This window comes from Palaemon carinicauda, chromosome 8 (genome assembly GCF_036898095.1).
Source record: "Palaemon carinicauda isolate YSFRI2023 chromosome 8, ASM3689809v2, whole genome shotgun sequence".
Classification (NCBI taxonomy): domain Eukaryota; kingdom Metazoa; phylum Arthropoda; class Malacostraca; order Decapoda; family Palaemonidae; genus Palaemon; species Palaemon carinicauda.
This window is the reverse complement of record NC_090732.1, coordinates 124,468,041-124,490,633: the sequence shown is the minus strand read 5'-3', so window position 1 is coordinate 124,490,633 and position 22,593 is coordinate 124,468,041. Positions and strand designations below refer to the sequence as shown.

General features: G+C 36.6%; 1 protein-coding gene across 5 annotated transcripts in view; it reads left to right on the top strand.

The window, feature by feature from the left end:
• The window catches only part of Rbcn-3B (WD repeat-containing protein Rbcn-3B), a 307,575-nt gene that overhangs the window by 148,772 nt on the left and 136,210 nt on the right, over positions 1-22,593 (top strand). For 4 of the 5 annotated variants that reach the window (XM_068378881.1, XM_068378883.1, XM_068378882.1 and 1 more), the window contains one exon: positions 17,550-17,654. The exons of the other annotated variant lie outside the window; for it this stretch is intronic. In XM_068378881.1, the coding sequence (XP_068234982.1) occupies positions 17,550-17,654 (105 nt within the window). The remainder of the gene's footprint in view (positions 1-17,549; positions 17,655-22,593) is intronic. 5 annotated transcript variants of the gene reach the window in all.

The following is a 22,593-nucleotide window of genomic DNA, read 5'->3' as shown; positions in this document are numbered from 1 at the left end:
ATGAAATATAAATGTATTCTGATAATCCTGCAAGTTTGGGTACTCACCATTCGTATATGATGTTTGACTTAATCCGTAGCCTCGGTTTCGTATAATTCATCCAAAAAGACATAAAAGCATCGAGTTGCGTAAGAACAAATACAGCACAGCATACTCAGTTATATACCAGGGGAGAGTTAGTTGAGACTGATATTGTTATACTATAAGTGAATTTTTAAACTCTTGCATAATGTTGTAAGATAACAGGTTTTTGTCTTAACTTCTGCTGACTATTTGGATTCCATTCTGTATGAATTTGATTAAAAGCGCTTGTATTTTTTTTTTGGGGGGGGGTTATATATCACCAGTAGATCACTTTTGTTTTGATGTTTGAGAGCATTTCCACTTTGTTCCTACAAGGTTTTCCGTTATTGTTTCAGACTACTGGGAGGATATAATTCACACTAAGTTAACCATAAATTCTTGCAAGGTTACCAGGTCCCATTTGCAATAAAAATCCATTTTGAATATTGCTATATTCAAGTGGTAAGAGGTCAGAGCTATTGCTTGTGAAAGCTTTGAGAATCTCAGCCATTGCATTATATATCTAGGGTCACTATGCATGTATTATCAAGAATCATTTTAAGTAAAAGTCTACCATTGTACCAAAGATTTTTAGAGTTTATGCCTTGCTGTAGTTTTTACATTTTTGTGTTATTTTGAAGCCTTGCTGTTCTATTCATATGAAGTAGTTTTGATTAGTTTTGCCGTGAATAAGATTCTTCAGCTTTTGTAGAGCTAATCAAATTCTGATGTAAGTACAGTATATGCTATAGTTGCTATTAAAGAGAATTTTTTACATCAGTGAGTGGATACTTTTAAGTATATTGATGTGTTGCATGTTTGAGGCATTAGAAGCATGGTGCATTGCTAACCTCTATATTCTTCATACATATACTCTTAAATGTCTTGGGAGAGTTTTAATAAGGTGAGTTTTACCTTTTTAGTTGTAACTAATATCTCTTGAGACTAGAGGATTTAAAAGGTATGGTGAGCTCAGTAACATCCTTTACTTTAATATGTAAAAAAAGGAATCTGTGCATCAATTTTTATTTGTGAATTGTAGGTATTTTTTTTACCCATTCGAAGAAACACATGGGCGAACTCTTGACATTTATTTTATTTTCTCACTCCATACTTTTCTGGTTTCTTATACCTGGTGAGATGATATACATGTGATTCTTGAAAGAACTGAAGGTTATAGGTTGGTCAAATATTATGTGATAAAGGTACAAATACTGGTTTTTATATTGCACACTGTGAGCACATCTGTTAGTTTCATATGCACTGCATTAACATACGGTATATTTTATCTTATACTGCATTGCACATTTTAGTTGCTAATTGTTAAGAATTTGATCATGTCCTTGGCCAGATCTGGTTTACAAGGATTTTCTCTATTTTTATAACAATTTTATGTAAGTAAAATAAGAGTCTATCTTTCACTTGTCAAGACTATTGTATAGGCTCTATATATATGATATTTGAAAGCCCAAGAAAACTCAAAAGCATGATCATGAAATGGTAGCTGTTTAGAAACTGCTGTATAGTAGGAGCTATGAAGACTATTCATACATATGAGCTCCTTCTGATAACGAACCATTTGCACTCCTCTAGACCACAACAGAGCACTGGATTTGATTTTGCATGTACTAATATTTGGAAGTAGTTTATATCATTACCACTTCCTTAAATTAGTTATCTTATTAACTAGAAATTGAGTAGTTAGTGTTTGTTTCATGATTTTTGGGCTTTCAAATTTTTATTAATTCCAATAGGTTGAAAAGAGCTATTTAGCTCTCATTCCTAAATAATCTACAATTATCTATATCCAAAAAAGTTAATCTCCTTTTCTTCTATAAACTCTTGTTAAGGTTTTTATATATATTCTTCTTGTTCCACTATAGTACCTTCTGTTATGTGAGATGTGCAAGTACCTGGTTAGGAAAGAGTGCAGATTGATGATTTGTTATTACTGTATAACACAGGTCAAAGAAATAACTTATAATATTAAAAATCTGTCAGTAGAGTGTAATTCCCAAATATTTTGCCTTTTTGTATGATGTGTAGCGCTTATATGGATTATTACCATATAGCTGATTTTGATACAATTAAAGGCTTAGATATTGATATCAAGAGCAGAGAAAGTAATCTAGCCAATGAATAGTGATTTAGTTTTCAGGTAGATATTATTGGAGACAGTAAGCACACAATTCATATTTTATGAAGATTGTGTTTGTATTGAAGTAAAATGGCAGAACTGCAGCAACTCTGGTGTAAGATGATCCCTAATACAGTATATACTTTGGTCATGTTGTATTAGGATAAATACTAAACTGGTTTATTTACCAGAAATTACATATAAGAAAAATAATTGAGGATACTTTTAATTCTCAAATGATCGTGTTGGGTACATCTTTCAAAATAGGCCTTTTTATAGCACAAAACATAGATTTCCGTACTTCTTCCAAATGAATCCCAGTTGCAAGGAATTGTACCATTCAAGGTTGCTAGGTCCCTTCTCCCCATGCCCAAACCAACATATGGAACTTCACTTTCCAAGATTGCATTTTTCCTAAGTCTGATAGATTATAAACATAAGGGGGGACTAGTGCTAATCTCAGTGCAAGCTTGCTGAGCTGAGTCAAGTATTCCCAACCCACGATGTCATCATCTAGCCCTTACTCCTTGTTACCCCTTGACAGGTCACTTTATATAGCATCCCTCAAATGGTTTTTGCTCTTCTGTGCCTCACTTAGCTTGCAATTAAACATAATTTCATTGCTCTGTTCTGGAAAGCAATACATGAACGTGCTGCTCACGTCATCAGTGTTGGTCATTATTAAAGTGCCATAATTACCTTGCTAATACTTGCCTCTTTTAGGCGAGCTCACACTGTGATTGGCTCTAATTTCCTCCCAGGACAAATCCTTCCAGACTGCTAATACGCTCCTGGATCAGAGAGTGTGACGAAGAGAGAAGGGTACATACAGTTTACTATGATTATCGGTCTGTACTCAAAAATATTTTCTGTGCTTAAAGGTAATTTTTTGTTGACCACAACACCATTGTTCATTAATGACTAGAATAACAATTTAGTAGGAGGATGAATGAAGGGCCATTCACTGAGATGGTAGAAGATACAAAGAGGAAAGACTAAGGTCAGAAGTAAATCCTCTTGGTATTAAAATAAGGTCTGTATTTAAAACTAAAATTTATACGTCTTCAAATGCATCTGTACTGTAGTTTGTCCTGCCTGCTGATCAATGAAACTGTAGCCAGGGGCCCTCAGTAGCTTGAGGAGTGAAAACAGATATCTATGAACAGTCCAACCCCAAACTGCTAAAAATGTGAGGCGATTATGATCATAATAGTGAGGATGATTCTTATTTTTATGAGAACTTGACCTGTCACAATAATTGAATCCGACAGGAAAATGCTAGTTGCTTATGAGTGAAATCTAGTAAGTAGAATCTTGTAATCTTTTGCTACTGTCCAAAAGATGGCAGTGATTCATTCCTGTTTAACCAAAGTCAATCTTTCTTTGACACAAGTAGCGATGAGATACCTAATCCAAAAGGTAACTGTTCTTTGAGTGTTGCAACTAACAATTATCTAGGTGAAGAAAAAGTAGAGAAGAGGAATCCAAATTTTGAGTTCATGAAGGTTTAACTGAATTGCCCAAATGGGTCAAAGAAGTTCATACATGGTGGAGTAGGATAGACCAGGGATAATAAACAGGTCAATAGTTTGGTTGTGAGTACCTAAAGCTTTTAACTTTGGCTATGAAACGGGGTTCATGTGAGAGACCGACTAATGCCAGAATTGTGAAGCGTTACTAGATAAAGAATGCATCTTGCACACCCATGGACAAGGATAGAATTCTTCATAAGTGGTTTGTAAGGAGGCCTGGTTAAGCTCCATAACACCAAAGCTAGGTCTCAGCTATGAAGTCTTAGAACCTAAGACTAGCCTAACTCAAAATGTTATAGGAATTCCAAGATACTATGATCAGCCCCCATGTCTAATTCATGGATCATGGAAACACAATAAAGGGTTACCCTGTAAGCCCCTTAGTGTGGATAACTATGGCCTCTTCTCATTACAAAAACAATGTTTACTTTCATTAGAATAGATACATTGAGTGCAAAAATATCCCCTTCAATACACTTTTAACATCAAACTTTGCCCACTTACCTTGCAATTGATGCTAGTTGGCTCTTCAACTCTTTGATCTTAGTGGCTAGCTTTACACACTAAGTGTAAAGATTTTTGGAAGCAGAGCCCTATTCTTTTCCATCTATGACTTATCTAACATGCATTGGTAATGGAACTTTATTCGAATATTTGTGTTTTTCCCATGCACAGTATTCAATTGATTATTTACATCCTATTAGTTTTTTATTCGTATTAAAAAGTATTTTACTATTTTCATATATTATTATTATACTTTTTATCATTCTTATGAACCCTTTCCATTCTTATTTAATCTTAAATGTGGAAGTTGCTCACAAACCATAATCTGGCTCTTTCATATCATTGCTCACTGGTTCTGACATTGATGCTAGTAAGCTACAGTACTTTTTGAAGCATTGTTCTGATTAGACTTAATCTGTAAGAGGCAGTTCTCCCTCATCATCCCTTTACAAGGGTAGGATAGTGAAGTGAATACTTTTCCACTGGCCATCTTTTGCCAGGTATTTCAATCCATACTGCATTTCCTCTTTAGGTGGAGAAAGATTCCTCAATGTACTAGCTACCAACCAAGTACAGTACTGGTCAAGCCCTATCAACCTATCCATCCCTTCTGTTGGGCATTTACATTCTAAAGATGTTTCAAATGCTCGAAGGGAAGTTTTAACAATATTTAACTAAAAAGTTATCAAAATATTGCTTTTGTATTGATGAAGAAAGATCCCTTCACCATAAGATCTAAGAGGCAAGCTCTCCTTCCTGGATTTGATGTTCTTTGAGCAATTGAGAACTTATGGGTGCAGCTGTGAGGAACAAACTTACCTAGAGAGACCATGTTTCCCCGATCATTAATAGCCAGGATTTGGTTGATGGGAGGGAGCAACCCTGAATTTTCTGGATTGAGGCCGTTAGGGAACAAAGCCTGTCTTTCATATGATATATTAACATGTGGTAAAAGTAGAAAGGGTCAGGTTACCCTTCTTCCAGTTCACATGCAGATCCAAGGAATAACAGAACTCAAAAATTTCCATATTGTAAGGAGCTCTGTTGATGAAGCCATTAGCTAGTGGTAAAGAAGAATTTCAGCTGCATGGCCAGGCTGTGACCAGAGCTAGAATCTTAATAAAGATGTAATATGCAGGTGACAAACTGAAGAATAAGGGGGTAAAATGAATTGCCCCTCATTTCCATAAAAAGTAATGGAATGTGCTTCGGGGTAGATTGATGGAGATGTGGAATTAGTTGTTCTTATGGAGTTTGTCACAAGTTCCATATTCTCCATCTAGAAAACTTTTGTATTTGTTTAGGTTTGTAATTGCTTACAAACTCCTGTCATCTTTGGAGTGATGAAGAGGGGGTTGCATTTTCAGTAATCAGAAATGAAACTGTAAGAGGGATTACTCAAGTACAATGTGCAGATGAGATCATGGTGAGGGGTAGATGGAGATGGTTTTGGCATGCTCTTCGTACTCCCCAAGTGAGATTATTTCACCAAACTTTTAACTGGGCTCCACAAGGCACTAGAAGAGTTGGATGGCCCTGGACTACATAGCTAAAGACTATGAAGATGATGAATGGAAAAGTATTGATTCAAAAGCTCAAGATAGAGACGACTGACAAAATCTAACCTTGGTCCTTTGCGTCAATAGGCGTAGGTGGAGATGATGATGATGATGACAGTAATTATAAAAGAAAGTCAAAAATAGAAATTTACAAATATAAAACCTAAGGTAATTGGTTTTACACAAACTGCTAATGCAAAGGAATAAACAGTGAAATAAGGACCAAGCTTACAGTAGAGTTACATCAGTAAACTAATTTTAAAGTTCACATGGTTGGCATGAAAGAGAATATGATAAAATTGTTTTAAATTCCAAAACCTTAAAATTTTTTGGTCAAAATTGAAAAATACTGCCACAATGGTGAACAAATACAACAGAGTAATCTAGGAAGAGAGATATAAAATTTTGATGTTCATTTTCACAAGATACACAGGAGGGTGAGGACTCTGTTGTGACTGGGACTCATAACACTGAAGTTTGGCAATCTGTGATTAATGGTGTTATAGTCAACAATGAGCTTTGTTTCCAAGGGTATGACGAGGTTTACTTATTGCATTTATATAAAGGTTTAGGGTATAGAGGATAGATCATAGTTTGATTGATTATGAAGATTTGTATTACAAAATTAAGCACACAATGGATATGAAAGTTCCAGAATGTACAGTAGATTATGATAGTTTTTATGTAAAATTTTCTGGGTTATTTATCAAGAATCACTTGGAAAAAGAAAGTTCAATGATAAAGATATTTTTACATATATAAGATTTAATGGATTTAGAGGCCTCCAATACAAAATATTTGTTGTGTTAATGAAAGAGTACTCAGTACAGGAAAAGGATATGGTATTTTAGCATACAAAATGTATGAGGTATCAGATTTTATGGCTGCACAACAAAAGATTCTTGGTTTTTCTCATATCATTTGAAGGTAGGATAGGAGGCATATTATTGTTTAATAGTAGAAGGAGGTGCGAGTCATAAGGGAAAGGTGATGGTTTAAAGCTCTTACTCTAGCTATTAATTCATGTCTGTAGAATTGCAAGTACTTTCTACTCCTTAATTTTTAAAGGTTAAGATGCTTTTCTACTGTTATGTAGGTACTTAGGGGCATTGAAGTTAACAGAACTGGGAATTGTATTTACCTGTACATAGATATTAAGTGTATTTTCTTTAAGTTGGGAATTGTCTCTATGAGCTTTTATGAAGTAGGGGATGGTAACCTTTGATTTATCTTGTTCTCTTGCTTGGACAATTATGTTTGAAAGCAGAGATTTCTTAACAGGGTTAACCAGTTTAATGAAGATATTTAAATAGATGTGTAATATTCTGATGTTAATGAAATTATTATCAATTGCTGCCTTTATGTCAAAATTAAAATTTTTTATTATACAAGATACTGAATACTATATTTATAAGTAGGATTCAGTCTCTTAGATTTAGTGTGAAATATTCATCAATAATAATCTGTTCTTCATCATTCTGTGCTTTTTAGAAATGATGTACCCATAGCATGTAAATAATACATACGTATAGCGTGAATGTGCTTGTACTAGTCAGAGCTGTGCCATTTAGTTACAGTATTACCAGTTACAGTATATTGTTGTTTTTAGAAAATTATAGTGTCAGTACTGCACTTCATAGAATGCATGTAGATATTCATATATCTGCAGATTGTGCATCCACAAACACATACATACAAACATACATATATATATATATATATATATATATATATATATATATATATATATATATATATATATATATATATATATATAATCAAGCATACATATATATATATATATATATATATATATATATATATATATATATATATATATATATATATATATATATATATCAAGCATACATATATATATATATATATATATATATATATATATATATATATATATATATATATATGTATTTACACATACATATATACTGTATATATATATATATATATATATATATATATATATATATATATATATATATATATATATATATATATATATATATATATATATATATATACACTACTGTATTTTTTAAATATTTAACTTAGCCGGTGAATATATAGCTGCAACTCTGTTGCTCGACAGACAACTCTACGGAAAAACTCGCCAGCGATCGCTACACAGGTTGCGGGTGTGCCCAACAGCGCCATCTGTCGACCAGATACCCAGCTCTTATGTAAACAAAGACTCAATTTTCTCTCTGTCGCCGTGTCGGCAGGACGTACTTTACTCGCTGTTGCTAAACTGGAGTTTTTCACATCTAATTGGTGAAGTACTATATTCTAGTTTTGAGCTTTCGCTGTGCAGAGTTTTTCTTCAAATTAATCCTTGAACTCTTTTTTGTATTGGATTCTTTGTTGATGACTTAGATCGTTTTTGGAATTTTCCCTTGACCAATTCAAAATGGCTGACCCTTCACAAGTTCCCAAATTTAGGAAATGCAATGCTAGGGACTGTTCTAGGCGTCTTCCGAAGGCTTCTATCGACCCTCACACTGTTTGTTCCAATTGTCGAGGTAAAACCTGTCAATTGGAAGATCGGTGTGAGGAGTGCGTTGGCCTTTCGGAATTCGATTTTATCAAATTTCAAAAGTATACACGTAGGCTAGAGAGAGATAGAGTTAGGAGAAGTTCTTCTCGTTCTATTGATGTATCCTCTCCTCATGCCCCACAACCTATTCCTTCCCCTGTAGTGGTTGCTCCTAACCCCCCTCCTAGCACTCAGGAACCATCGATGGCTGACATGATGCGTGCTATCCAGGCTCTGGGTGAGAGAGTTGAGTCCCTTGCAAGTGACCGCAATCAGCTCATGGCGGATGTTAAGGAGCTTAAGTGCCAAGGTGCAGTGGGAAGTGCTAAAGTGCCAAGTGATAGTGTTGTGGACAGTGTTGCGCTTGAGGGTTCGTCTGTTCGTGCCTGTCGTCCTCCTAGTCCGGGACCTCTCGCAAGCTCCCAAGTCCAGGGGAGAAACAATGTCGTACGACGCATGGGTTCGAGAGGCTTTAATCAGCGAACAGACGTTCCCTCCGTGGTATCGGGCGTATCTCCCCAAGATCGCCCCTACCTACCTAAGACGAGAGAGCCCATTTATACCTCGTCGTCTGAAGGTGTTTCTCGCAAGAAACTTTGGACCAAGGTCTCGCGACCGTTAAAACGTAAATCGGTCCCTTCAGGACAAGTCCAACGGCCCGGTTGTAGCCACTGGGTCAGTTCGGACTCGTTGCCGTCATCCGATGACTGCTCACCGCCTAAGAGAGGCAAAGCGGTACCGCTTCAGACACTAACACCGTCTGTCGCCGCACCTGCTCCCGTAGACCCTAAGTGGTCTTTACTGCAAGACATGCAGTCTAAGCTTACGTCTCTGATGCAGTACTTTCATGCGGAGAAGGTTGCTGCCGTACCAGCTAGTGCAGTACCTAGCCTACAACCCTCCAAGCGATCGGTTGTGCGTCCTGTGGACGCTGAGGTAACCTTCTCACGCACACCAGTTGAGAGAGTTCCTCCACCCATGCGTTCCAGTGTGGTCTGCCAGCTGCATGTTGATGTTAAGCGACGCACGGAGGTTGGCTTTGACGTTCTGGATGTTCAACAACCTTCAGAGTTGCCTTGTTTTGACGCGGTGCGTCAACCTCCGCAACCCAGTGTGGTTTCCACTGCGCAACCCAGTCAGTCTAGACAGTCTCGGGTAGACGCTGTGCGTCCTCGCGCTACCATGGTTGTTGCCAGCTCACAGACTGGGCAGCAGGTCCATGACGTTGCGTCCGGCTCAGTCACGCATGTACCAGTGCGACCGGACTCAGCGAACCAGCCGTTACCCACTCCGTTGCCGTTTCCTCATCAGTTGTCGGATGAGGAACTTTCTGATGATGATGTTGCTGCGCATCAAGATGAACAACAATCAGAATTGGACGAGCCTAAGTCTTCTCAACCCTCTTTGGACTTTAGAAAAGTTTTGGCTATTTTCAAAGAGCTGTTTCCTGACCAGTTTGTTTCTGTGGCTCCTCGTTCTCCGCCTTCAGAGTTTGTTTTAGGCATGCCTTCTACCGCACCTGCCTTTACTAGACTCGTCCTCGCACGCTCGTCCAAGAGAGCTTTGCGGGTGATAGGAGACTGGTTACAGTCCAAGAAGAGTTTAGGGAAGACAGCATTTGCTTTTCCCCCTGCTAGACTCTCTTCTAGATCGAGCGTCTGGTATGCCACGAGAGAAGTTCTCGGCTTGGGAGTTCCTGCCTCTGCCCAGGGCGACTTCTCAAGTCTTGTAGACTCTCCCCGCCGCCTTGCCATGAGACGCTCAAAGATTTGTTGGTCATCATCGGACCTGGACCACCTTTTGAAAGGAATCTTTAGGGCCTTTGAAGTTTTTAACTTCTTAGACTGGTGCCTAGGAGCCCTAAGCAGGAAGATCTCTTCGACAGATAAAGAGACTTCCTTGCTCATTATGTCCTGCATGGACAAGGCCGTCCGTGATGGGTCTAATGAGCTTGCTGCATCTTTTGTGTCCGGAGTCCTAAAAAAGCGAGAATCTCTCTGCTCATTCCTTTCTGCTGGAGTTACACCGTGCCAGAGATCTGAGCTTCTCTTTGCTCCTCTTTCCAAGTGCCTTTTTCCAGAAGTCCTGATAAAGGAAATAGCCGCTTCGTTAGTGCAGAAAGACACTCACGATCTTGTTGCGTCCTCAGCTCGCAAAGCTCCCCCTTTGCCTACCTTGTCAGCTAGACCAAGGATGGACACTCCAGCGTCTCGCTTTATTCCGCCCTTTCGTGGCAGAGCCTCCAGCAGAGGAGGTGCTCGTGCCGAAGGGAAGCGAGGGAAGAAGAAAGGATCCAAGTCCTTTAAGGGCAGAGTCTGACTGCCTGCAACTTCAGACAGCAGTGGGAGCCAGACTCAAGAACTTCTGGCAGGCCTGGGAGAAGAGAGGCGCAGATGCACAATCTGTGAAGTTGCTCAGAGAGGGGTACAAGATCCCTTTTGTACGGAAACCCCCTCTAGCAACGTCTCCCATCGATCTCTCTCCCAGGTACAGAGAGGAAGAAAAGAGACGAGCCTTGAAACGGGAAGTGTCTCTTTTGCTAGAGAAGGGAGCGGTGGTCAAAGTCTCGGACCTTCAATCTCCGGGATTCTACAACCGCCTCTTCTTGGTTTCAAAGAAGACAGGAGGGTGGAGGCCGGTGCTAGACGTCAGTGCTCTGAATGTCTTTGTCACAAAGACGACGTTCTCCATGGAGACCACAAAGTTAGTCTTAGCAGCGGTCAGAAGGGAAGACTGGATGGTCTCTTTAGACCTAAGGGACGCCTACTTCCACGTCCCCATCCACCCAGACTCCCAACCTTTTCTGAGATTCGTTTTCGAAAAGGTGGTCTACCAGTTTCGGGCCCTGTGCTTTGGCCTAAGCACAGCTCCTCTCGTGTTTACAAGGCTGATGAGGAATGTAGCCAAATTCCTCCATTTATCGGACATCCGAGCCTCCCTTTATTTGGACGACTGGCTTCTCAGAGCCTCGTCCAGTCGTCGCTGTCTGAAGGATCTAAAGTGGACTCTAGATCTGACCAAGGAATTTGGTCTCCTTGTCAATATGGAAAAGTCGCAACTGGTCCCATCCCAAACTATTGTGTATTTAGGGATGGAGATTCACAGTCTAGCTTTTCGGGCTTTTCCGTCGGCCCCCAGAATAAGTCAAGCCCTGTTATGCATCCAGAACATGCTGAAGAAGGAACGCTGCTCAGTCAGGCTGTGGATGAGTCTGATAGGGACGCTATCATCCCTGGAACAATTTGTGTCATTAGGAAGACTACACCTCCGTCCGCTTCAATACCATCTAGCTTTTCACTGGAAAAAGGACAAGACGCTAGAAGCGGTCTCGATCCCCATTTCCGAAAAGATGAAGTCTTGCCTGACTTGGTGGAAGGACAGTATCAACTTAAGAGAGGGTCTTCCCCTGGCTGTTCAGACTCCCAACCACGTTCTCTTCTCGGACGCATCGGACGTGGGCTGGGGCGCGACATTAGACGGTCGGGAATGTTCAGGACTGTGGAACTCGAGTCAGAGGATCATGCATATCAAATGCAAGGAGCTGCTGGCAGTACATCTGGCCTTGAAAAGCTTCAGGTCTCTCCTTCGAGACAAAGTGGTGGAAGTGAACTCGGACAACACCACTGCCTTGGCGTACATCTCCAAGCAAGGAGGGACCCACTCACTGACGTTGTACGAGATCGCAAGGGACCTGCTCATTTGGTCAAAAGGTCAAGACATCTCACTAGTAACGAGGTTCATCCAAGGCAACTTGAATGTCATGGCAGATTGTCTCAGTCGGAAAGGGCAAGTAATTCCAACAGAATGGACCCTCCACAAGGATGTATGCAAGAGACTTTGGGCCACTTGGGGCCAACCAACCATAGATCTCTTTGCAACCTCGCTGACCAAGAGGCTCCCAATCTATTGCTCATCAGTCCCGGACCCAGCAGCAATACATATAGATGCCTTTCTCCTAGATTGGTCACATCTAGATCTCTACACATTCCCACCGTTCAAGATTGTCAACAAGGTACTGCAGAAGTTCGCCTCTCACGAAGGGACAAGGTTGACGTTAGTTGCTCCCCTCTTGCCCGCGAGAGAATGGTTCACCGAGGTACTTCGATGGCTAGTAGACGTTCCCAGAAGTCTTCCTCTAAGGGTGGACCTTCTACGTCAGCCACACGTAAAGAAGGTACACCAAAGCCTCCTCGCTCTTCGTCTGACTGCCTTCAGACTATCGAAAGACTCTCGAGAGCTAGAGGCTTTTCGAAGGAGGCAGCCAGTGCGATTGCTAGAGCAAGGAGAGCATCCACCCTTAGAGTCTACCAATCGAAGTGGGAAGTCTTCCGAGACTGGTGCAAGTCAGTCTCTGTATCCTCAACCAGTACCTCTGTAGCTCAAATAACTGACTTTCTCTTATACCTGAGAAAAGGACGATCCTTTTCAGCTCCCACTATCAAGGGCTACAGAAGCATGTTGGCATCGGTCTTCCGGCATAGAGGCTTAGATCTTTCCAACAATAAAGATCTTCAGGACCTCCTTAAGTCTTTTGAGACCACTAAGGAGCGTCGTTTGGTTACACCTGGTTGGAATTTAGACGTGGTACTAAGATTCCTCATGTCAGACAGGTTTGAGCCGCTACAATCAGCCTCCCTGAAAGATCTCACTTTAAAGACACTTTTCCTGGTATGCTTAGCCTCAGCTAAAAGAGTCAGTGAGATTCATGCCTTCAGCAAGAACATCGGATTTTCGTCAGAAAAAGCCACATGTTCGCTACAACTTGGTTTTCTAGCCAAAAATGAGCTGCCTTCTCGACCTTGGCCTAAATCGTTCGATATTCCCAGCTTATCGAAGATTGTAGGCAATGAACTAGAAAGAGTCTTATGCCCTGTGAGAGCTCTTAAGTTCTATTTAAAGCGCACTAAACCTTTACGAGGCCAATCTGAAGCTTTATGGTGTTCAGTTAAGAAACCATCTTTGCCTATGTCAAAGAATGCTTTATCATACTTTATCAGACTGCTAATACGAGAAGCTCATTCACATCTGAGTGAGGAAGACCAAGCTTTGCTTAAGGTGAGGACACACGAAGTTAGAGCTGTTGCAACTTCCGTTGCCTTTAAGCAAAATAGATCTCTGCGAAGTATAATGGACGCAACCTATTGGAGAAGCAAGTCAGTGTTCGCGTCTTTTTATCTAAAGGATGTCCAGTCTCTTTACGAGGACTGCTACACACTGGGACCATTCGTAGCAGCGAGTGCAGTAGTGGGTGAGGGCTCAACCACTACAATTCCCTAATTCCATACCCTTTTAATCTTTCTCTTGAAATGTTTTTTAATGTTGTTTTTTGGGTTGTCCGGAAGGCTAAGAAGCCTTTCGCATCCTGGTTGATTTGGCGGGTGGTCAAAGTCATTTCTTGAGAGCGCCTAGATTATGGGTTTGATGAGGTCCTGTTGTATGGGTTGCAACCCTTGATACTTCAGCTCCTAGGGGTTGATCAGCATCCTAAGAGGATCGCGAGGCTCCGTAAGGAAGACGTACTTAAAAGGCAGAGTAATTGTTCAAGTCGACTTCCTTACCAGGTACCTATTTATTTTGTTTTTGTTATTTTGATAACTTCTAAAATGAAATAAAAAACTCTTAGCTCATAAAATGTAAACATATATTACTGGTCTCTACCCACCATCCTGGGTGTGAATCAGCTATATATTCACCGGCTAAGTTAAATATTTAAAAATATTTTGATTATAAAATAAATTTTTGAATATACTTACCCGGTGAATATAAATTAAATGACCCTCCCTTCCTCCCCAATAGAGACGCAGTGGGACGAGGAGAAAATTGAGTCTTTGTTTACATAAGAGCTGGGTATCTGGTCGACAGATGGCGCTGTTGGGCACACCCGCAACCTGTGTAGCGATCGCTGGCGAGTTTTTCCGTAGAGTTGTCTGTCGAGCAACAGAGTTGCAGCTATATATTCACCGGGTAAGTATATTCGAAAATTTATTTTATAATCAAAATATCATTTTACATAACTGTAATTGTAGACAGTACCTTTGTAGATCTTATCAGAAGTTTCCATGTGGAGTAACCTAATTATTATTTATCTTCTGTAAGAGGTTTCAGATGATCAGATAATTTATTTTTTTTTAAATTTATTAAAATTTACTTAAATGTTGATAAGTTTTAGTTTTTATTATATTTAGTAAATTCATATGCAAAGCATAAGCAGGGGCATAGAGCAATTGGAGATTAATTGTGTGTGGTTATTTGTATTTCCTGGTGCTATTTTGTCTCGGCGGTAATTCAATAGTAAGGGAGGATTTTAATAATGATAATGAAATAATCATTATTGAAATTATTTATATGATTATTATTAAGATTATTTTTTATTATTGAAATTACTATTATTTTGAGAAACAACAGAAGTTGCACGTAGTTAGAAGCCTTGTACACGAAAAGACCTGAAGATATGTAGACACTATGAAACATGTAGCATCAATTTGCAAAGAGCAGCGAGTCATTTTAGTAGTTGGAAATATTAAGAAGGGAAATAATGGAAATTTTATTTATTGTTTTGAGAGAATTTAGTTTTGGATATGTGTAGAGTTGAATGGATGAGAATGTTTAAATATGCATGTGCTATAGTTGCAATGGGGTAAAATGTTTTTCTGAATGTGTAAGAAAACAACTGCATCCAGATTTAACTTTTGAGGGCTAATTATCCTTCTGGGTAGTACTGTAGAGTCAAGAAATGGCTCAGAAGTTATTATTCAGCATCCAAATCAACCCTTAGACTTATGGACAAAAGTGAGGAACAGATGCTATTATCTTGACCTTCTCCACATGTGACCTTTGACTGTATAACTAACAAAGTTATTCTGAGAAAGTTATACAGTCTTAAAGCATTATCGTAGATTCTTCATGGTTTGCATGATAGAAAACAACAAGTCTTGTAACAGCATTGGTTCATTATCAGAAATTGTTCATTAGTCTGAATGAAAAAAAACATAAAGTTTTTTAACAGGTGTTGAAGCATTATCAGAAACAGTTTATAAGTCTGAATAAAAGAAAGTTGGTTTTGTTGCGGGTATTTAAGCATTATTAGAAAGTGTTCATAATTCTGATAAATGTATATGAAAACAAGCCTAGTAACAGGTTTTTATGCATTATCAGAAACTTCATGAGTCAGAAAAAAAGAAAACTAGCCTTTTAACATGTATTGAAACATCTGAAGCTGTTCATGAGTCTGATTAAAAGTAAAAAAAAAAAAAAAAAACCAGTAACAGGTGTCGAAGTATTATCAGAAATGGCCATGAGCTAGATAAAATAAACAAGTATTGTGACAGGTGTTTGAGCATTATTAGAAACTGTTTGTGAGTCCGAATCAAAGAAGATAAGTCCTGAAACAGGTATGGAACCATTATCAGAAACTATTCATGGGTCTAAATAAAAGTAAACAAGCCTAGTAACTTTTGTTGAAGCATTATCAAAAGCTATATAGGATTCAAAATAAAAGAATAGTCTTGTAACAAGTCTTGAAGCATTACAAGAAACTGTTCATATGAGTGAATAAGATAAAACAAGTCTTGTATCAAAATAATTTTAATTTGATAGTTATTTCAAATGTTAAACTTACCCATAGAGGATGAAAATACACAATTAACATGTTTAAGCACTGAAATTCTTCTAAACCTAGCAATGAAATAAAAATAATATGGAATACATGATTAACATGCCGTAGCACATAAATTCTCCTTTGTTTAATTGCCAAAAGTCTAGCAATGAAATAAAAATTATAGAGGGAATAAAAACTTATTGAAAATAGTTTTTAACAATTTATTGGCAGTAAATGATCCTGAAGCAAACTACAAGTGGGGTCATTATAATAAAAGTTTTTAACTACCAGTAATTTTTATTGCTTTGACCATAATGGAAGAATTGTAAAATGGATGAAGATTACATGATAAGAATAAGGAGAGACAGAAAGAGTATCAAATATTTTGTTGCAACATATGTTAAATACAATGGTAGAGGCAGAAGGGTTAATGCCAAATGACTTGTCAATGCCCATAATGATACTGCTGGATGTGGTTGTTTTGTGATAACTGATGTTGAATGATGATAGATATTATTATATCTCCCTTCCTAGTGCTGTTTTATTCGTTAGCATTATGGTTCCTCAGAACTGATAGATGTTACCAAGAGTTTTTCACACTGATTTCAGACTTATTTATATGGTAATTAAGAGTATGATTTTCCCATTTAGATTCGGTCATGGGATTTGGTGTTGAAAGAGTAGCATTAGTTATGACATATCACATATAGAGTTTGTATGTTTGTTGCAATTAGAGTGCATCTAATAAATTAGTTTTCACTTTGTCACTTAAAAATATATTGAAATTATTAGTTAGAGTGTAAAATTAGTCGGATTGATATTTTAATTGATAAGTAAAGTCAAGCACTTTTTTCATTTGTGACCACAATTGATTAGCTTTAATAATTGATTGTCATACAATACTCTCCCATACCTATAGCTTGTATTAGTTTAGCCAAAATATAATGATTTTCTGTTAAGATTAGTTCCTTCAAACATTTATTTAAAGCTTTTAAAAAGGGATCTTAGATTAGATATATTTTCAAGCACTTTGCATGGGAAAGAATTTACATCCTTTGAAGGTAGACATCTTCCTTGAGATGCATACTTTATACTGTATACTGTTCAGTACTTACACATGCATTCATTTAAAGATTTATTTTTCATATACAAGTATATTTATTAGCTTATATAGTATTTTGAAAAGGAGTCATTAATGTATTTTAGCCAGACGTCTTATCAGACTGGTTATCTTTATTTTTTTATATTGTTTAGTGAATATGCTGTATTGTTAACATTGTCAATGTGTCCAACTGATGTACCCTCTTAGGACTCTTAGGACTCTCTTATGTTTACTAATGTGCATACTGACATTGTAAAAGCCAAAGTATTTTCTATTTAACTTGTTAGATAAGGTTTAACCTCATTCACATTAACTACACGAGACGGAAACATTTGTGCAGTACTGATTACATAGACAAAGAAAAAAAAAATAACTCAATAAACATCAAATTTGTAATTGTAAAAAGATTGATTGGTATAACTTGCAAATGGCACAGCATGTAACCTTGCTCTGTCCAGTGTTCACTAATGGGGTTATGGTATTGTGTTGGTTGCACTTGAGCAGGGTTGCTGTCTCGGGTCAAGGAGTCTGCTGAGAGTGTCCAGAATCTCATACAGAACAAAGTGGAACAGTCAGGGTTTCGTCCTACCACACTCAATTCATCAAAGGGTGAGTCTTTATTTAAAAAATATGATAATAGCATACATTCTTTGGCAAATGATGTGTTTTTGTTAAGTAGAGAAAAGTCGTTTGTTTGCATTTGATAACTGTTTTTTTTATAGTTTACAGATCACCACAGTGAGTGATAGTTTGCTTTAGGATTTTTTTTTTTTTGGTCTACCATGACTTCCTTTTTACATAGAGAACTGATGGAATTTTTTGAAATATTTGATGAATAATTTGACTTGATAAAGAATACAGTATATCAAACAGTTCTAAAACCCTTAAGGCAAGATTTTGCAAAGTATTTTCTGTGCTTGCCTGATACATACTCTCATTCTTTCAATCTTCTACTTGTTTGATAAAAAGAAAATCTTTATAAAAAACGTGCATGAAGGGGGTAAGCATATATTCCTTATTTTGGGGTTCGCTAAATAGGGCTAAATGTTACTAAATATTATTTAGTAAGTCATTCATTATGCATTTCCATTGCAGATAAGTAGACGTTATTTCAATATTTTGTTAATGTGTGATTTGCATTTTTTCCTTAATCTATTGTAGGACTCACTGTTTTTATGATTTTTCCTAACCTCAAATTTTGATAAAAAACAATAACTTTAAGAACAAACGAGGACTCGAATCTATTCAATTTAGAATTTGAGTTGTATATCCGGTTACTAACAAGGTTCCCTGTTGTTGTTTTAGCTCAAACTATGGTCATTGCTGTAAATGAAAACAAATTACCTCTCAAACACACTTTGATCAAAGAACACTAGGAGATATGACTTCCATTGGGTTGTATGGAATGTTGAAAGATTGAGAGAATTTTCCAGATAGCTCTACTTAAATAAGGGGATCTTTGTGCATTTAACCATTCGAGCACCAACTCCATACCAAATTTTTTTTACCCAAGTTTCATGTCTTTTTTTTTTGGGGGGGGGGGACATTTCACCTAACCCATCCTGCACAAAAACTATTTAAGTTAAGACTCTACAACATATTTATTGCATAGATAAGTACATTTTCTTTCTATTGATTTATAATTGTACATATGATTTTGAAGTTTTATTCAAGTCAATAATAAAAGAAAGAGAAAAAACTGGTAATAGCTGGACATAAAATACATCCAATGACACTGAAGGTAATGAAAATATCCACATTTAGAATATGTTGTAATGATTAATAAAAATATGCAGATTGATTGCACTGCTATAAAAATAAAATTGATTAGTTGTAGGTCTCTTGCTTCCCGAACCTTCGTCCCCTACAGCAGATCCTCTCCCATTAGAGGATCTGCGAGGTAGCGCTCTAGCGATCGTCGCCCCACCACCCTGTCCTTCTTGAACCCATGGTCCTTAAGAACTTACCATTATTTCACATTCCATTCATCAACCAAGCACAATCTTTCGACATTCAACAAAAGAAAAACTTCTTTACATTCTGTCTCCCCCAACCTATGGAAGAAACGCTTGAAGGGTTCCCATGACTCGCGACCCACTCTTCACCTGTTAGTCCTCTCAATGTTACATTGACCAAGAAACACTACAGTTTTCATAATGCTTCAGTTATTTTTCCTTAAAATTAGTGTTAAATTATTATTATTTGGTATATTTGCAATATTGGTTCTAGTTCATCCAAAGTTATATGGGTTAGAGTAAATGCCTTAGGCGCTCTTTAGGTGTTACCTTTTTATTTAAGTAATACTCTTAGTAAGTAAAGGTAACTGGATAATTATGTTAGTTCTATTTCCCTTGTTGATGTTTATAATAGTTGAGGATCTCAACAAGTTTACTGAGTTTCTAAGCTAATCCACATAATCAAATTAAGTTTAGGATTATACTTTATAATATCAAGTGGGAGAGAGCTAAGCAAACATAAGATAGTGGATAGGCTAAGACTTTGACTCTAATTATGAAATGGTAAGGTAGCGGAATTTTCATGCAGGGTTTCTTTTACTTCTAGGTTGTATTTCTAAATGTTTATAGAATGGAAAGATATAGAAGACTAAAACATTTGATAAGGATTTAGATTGATTTTAGGTTTGTTGTCTGATTACCATTACAGGGTTAATGTGGTAGCCATCAATATAACCTCCTGTAAAGATAAGATTCATCAAAATAAGCAATTTTGATAATAAAATTTATTATTCTGATACTTCCCGCATCCACAATTCAAGTGGTAATGTAAAAAATCTCATTTCAATTTCAAATTGTGATGACCAAAAGGTGAAGAGGGTGGGACTTACCTAGGGAAGAAGCTTCCCTTGGTGAGGGTATAAAGAATTTTTTCCTATGTGACCTATATGTAAGAATCAATGTAATTTAAAATGTGATCCAGGTCTAGGTTTATTTCATCAAAAAGATAATCACAATAATGAATTCCGTTAAGAGTCCAGGTTAAGCTTACGAATGATAGTTAACTAGTATAATGTATGATAACCAGTGAACATATCTACAGTACTGTACAGGTAAATTGGAACTAAAGTTATAAGGTAATAATAGAAAGAAGCTCAAATAAATTTGGGTATGGATGGGGTGTGATTTCCATGCAAGTACTTCATAAGTTTATCTTGAAATTACTGTAACTTGGAATCCTTCGTCATTTTCATTGCAGTCTGGAATCCTTTTAATTTAGATAGCAAGTACTATCTTCATTTTCATTTGTTTCAGTGGTATACGTACTGTGTTGCGTAATGTCACAAATTTAAGAAAAATCTATTACAGTTAAAAACATTAATTTTTGTTTAGATAGATAACCATATAATTTGATAAAAATGTCAGTTATTAGCATTATTACTATTATCGTCATCTTTAATGCCACTTTTATTCAGCAAGGAGCTTTACCGAACTAGATTGCATGCCTGTTAGTGTCACAAATTGTTAGTTTGGTTGTGAGGACCCAATATTTTTATAGCAGTCGTGTGTCTTAGCGTTCAGTGGGAGACTCGTGGAACCTCCTTTTACTATGTTCAGGATATTTGAAATAGGGTTGCACAATTGCTGGTGGTGGTAATAATCATTTGAATTACAATATATGCTCTTTTATAATTCAGTACCTTTTCATAATTCGTGAAGGAATATTAGTGTGTACAGTTTTAGTCATTTAAACTATATAGCATGTTTTAAATATGCATATATCAAGTGCATGTATATTTCAAAGGCATTATTTTTTCTAACACACAAACTGCAAATTAAGACCATTTAGCAGGTGTAGGTATATACACTCATTAACAAGCAATGATAATATAGATTTACTCATTGGTTAATATAAACATGGAGCATGGAGTGAACGATACAAAATATTTGTTTTTTTCTTTCATTTTTTATGCTAAATGTATTTTTATAATGTTTGCTTGGTACTAATTTAGGTGTAATATGTAATGAGAAAGATATTTTTTGTAGAATTATTATTATTATTTGTGTATATTATTATTATTATTATTATTATTATTATTATTATTATTATCGTACATTATTATTGTTGTTGTTGTTGTTGTTGTTGTTGTTGTTATTATTATTATTATTATTAGCCAAGCTGCAAACCTAGTTGGAAATACAGATTACTACAAGCCCAAGGGCCTCATAAGGAAAAATAATTGGAGTACAGTATATACAGTGCATACACATGCACATAAGTGTACATACATGTATATGTGTGCATATATGCATAAATATGTATATGCATGCATTCATGTATGTGTGCAATTATGTATTTGTGTGTGTATGCATTTATGTATGTATGTGTAGGTGTATTTGCATGTGTACATTTTTTGTATATACATTTATAACTGAAATTATTTTAAAAGAATGCATATTTATATAAAAAAATGGAAAGTAACTCTCAGAAGGCTTGAGGGTAAAGACGGCTAGATATCCGAGTTGCCCGTTAATCGTCTCAACTGGTTAAAGAAATGAGCTCCACCCACAGAGGCACTGGAGTGTTTGGATTTTCACCAACACAGATACATATTTTATCGAATATTTTGTTACAAGAATGTTTGTTTGAATGCTTGAATCCTCGCTGTACCATATAGCCTATATTTCAAGTTCTCTATCAGGAAATCGGTCCTCTTATTGATGTTATAGTTGAAACTAGTCAGGATTCATTCAGCATTTAACTGTTTCCTTTAATTTATTGCATCTGAGCATCACATGCTTTTTGTGAGTTTTTTGTAAATATGTAGAGTATATATATATATATATATATATATATATATATATATATATATATATATATATATATATATATATATATATGTGTGTATATATATATATATATATATATATATATGTATATATATATATATGTATGTATATATATATATATATATATATATATATATATATATATATATATATATATATATATATATATATATGTATATATATACAGTATATATATATATATATATATATATATATATATATATATATATATATATATATATATATATATATATACATGCTATATATAGATAAATTGCCTTTTTGGGATTTTTTTGTAGTGTGTATATATATATATATATATATATATATATATATATATATATATATATATATGTGTGTGTGTGTGTGTGTGGCCGCGGGGGCATAAAAACAATTAGAATAGCGCCAACGTTATCCCTGCGTGTCGTAAGAGGCGACTAAAAGGGACGGGACGAGGGGCTGGGAACCCCCTCTCCTGTATAAAAATCCTATGAGGCATCAACAAAGAGATGAAGCTGGGGGGGAGAGTGACTGCTCCCCGCACTCTAGTTTTGGGGTGTCTGAATGTGCGTGGATGTAGTACGATAGAGAGTAAAAGATGTGAGATTGGAAGTATGTTTAGAAGTAGAAGGATGGATGTATTGGCCTTGTGTGAGACAAAGATGAAAGGAAAGGGTGAAGTGATGTTTGGTGAAATGTCTGGTAGAGTGTCTGGGATTGAAAGGGGAAGAGTGAGAGAGGGT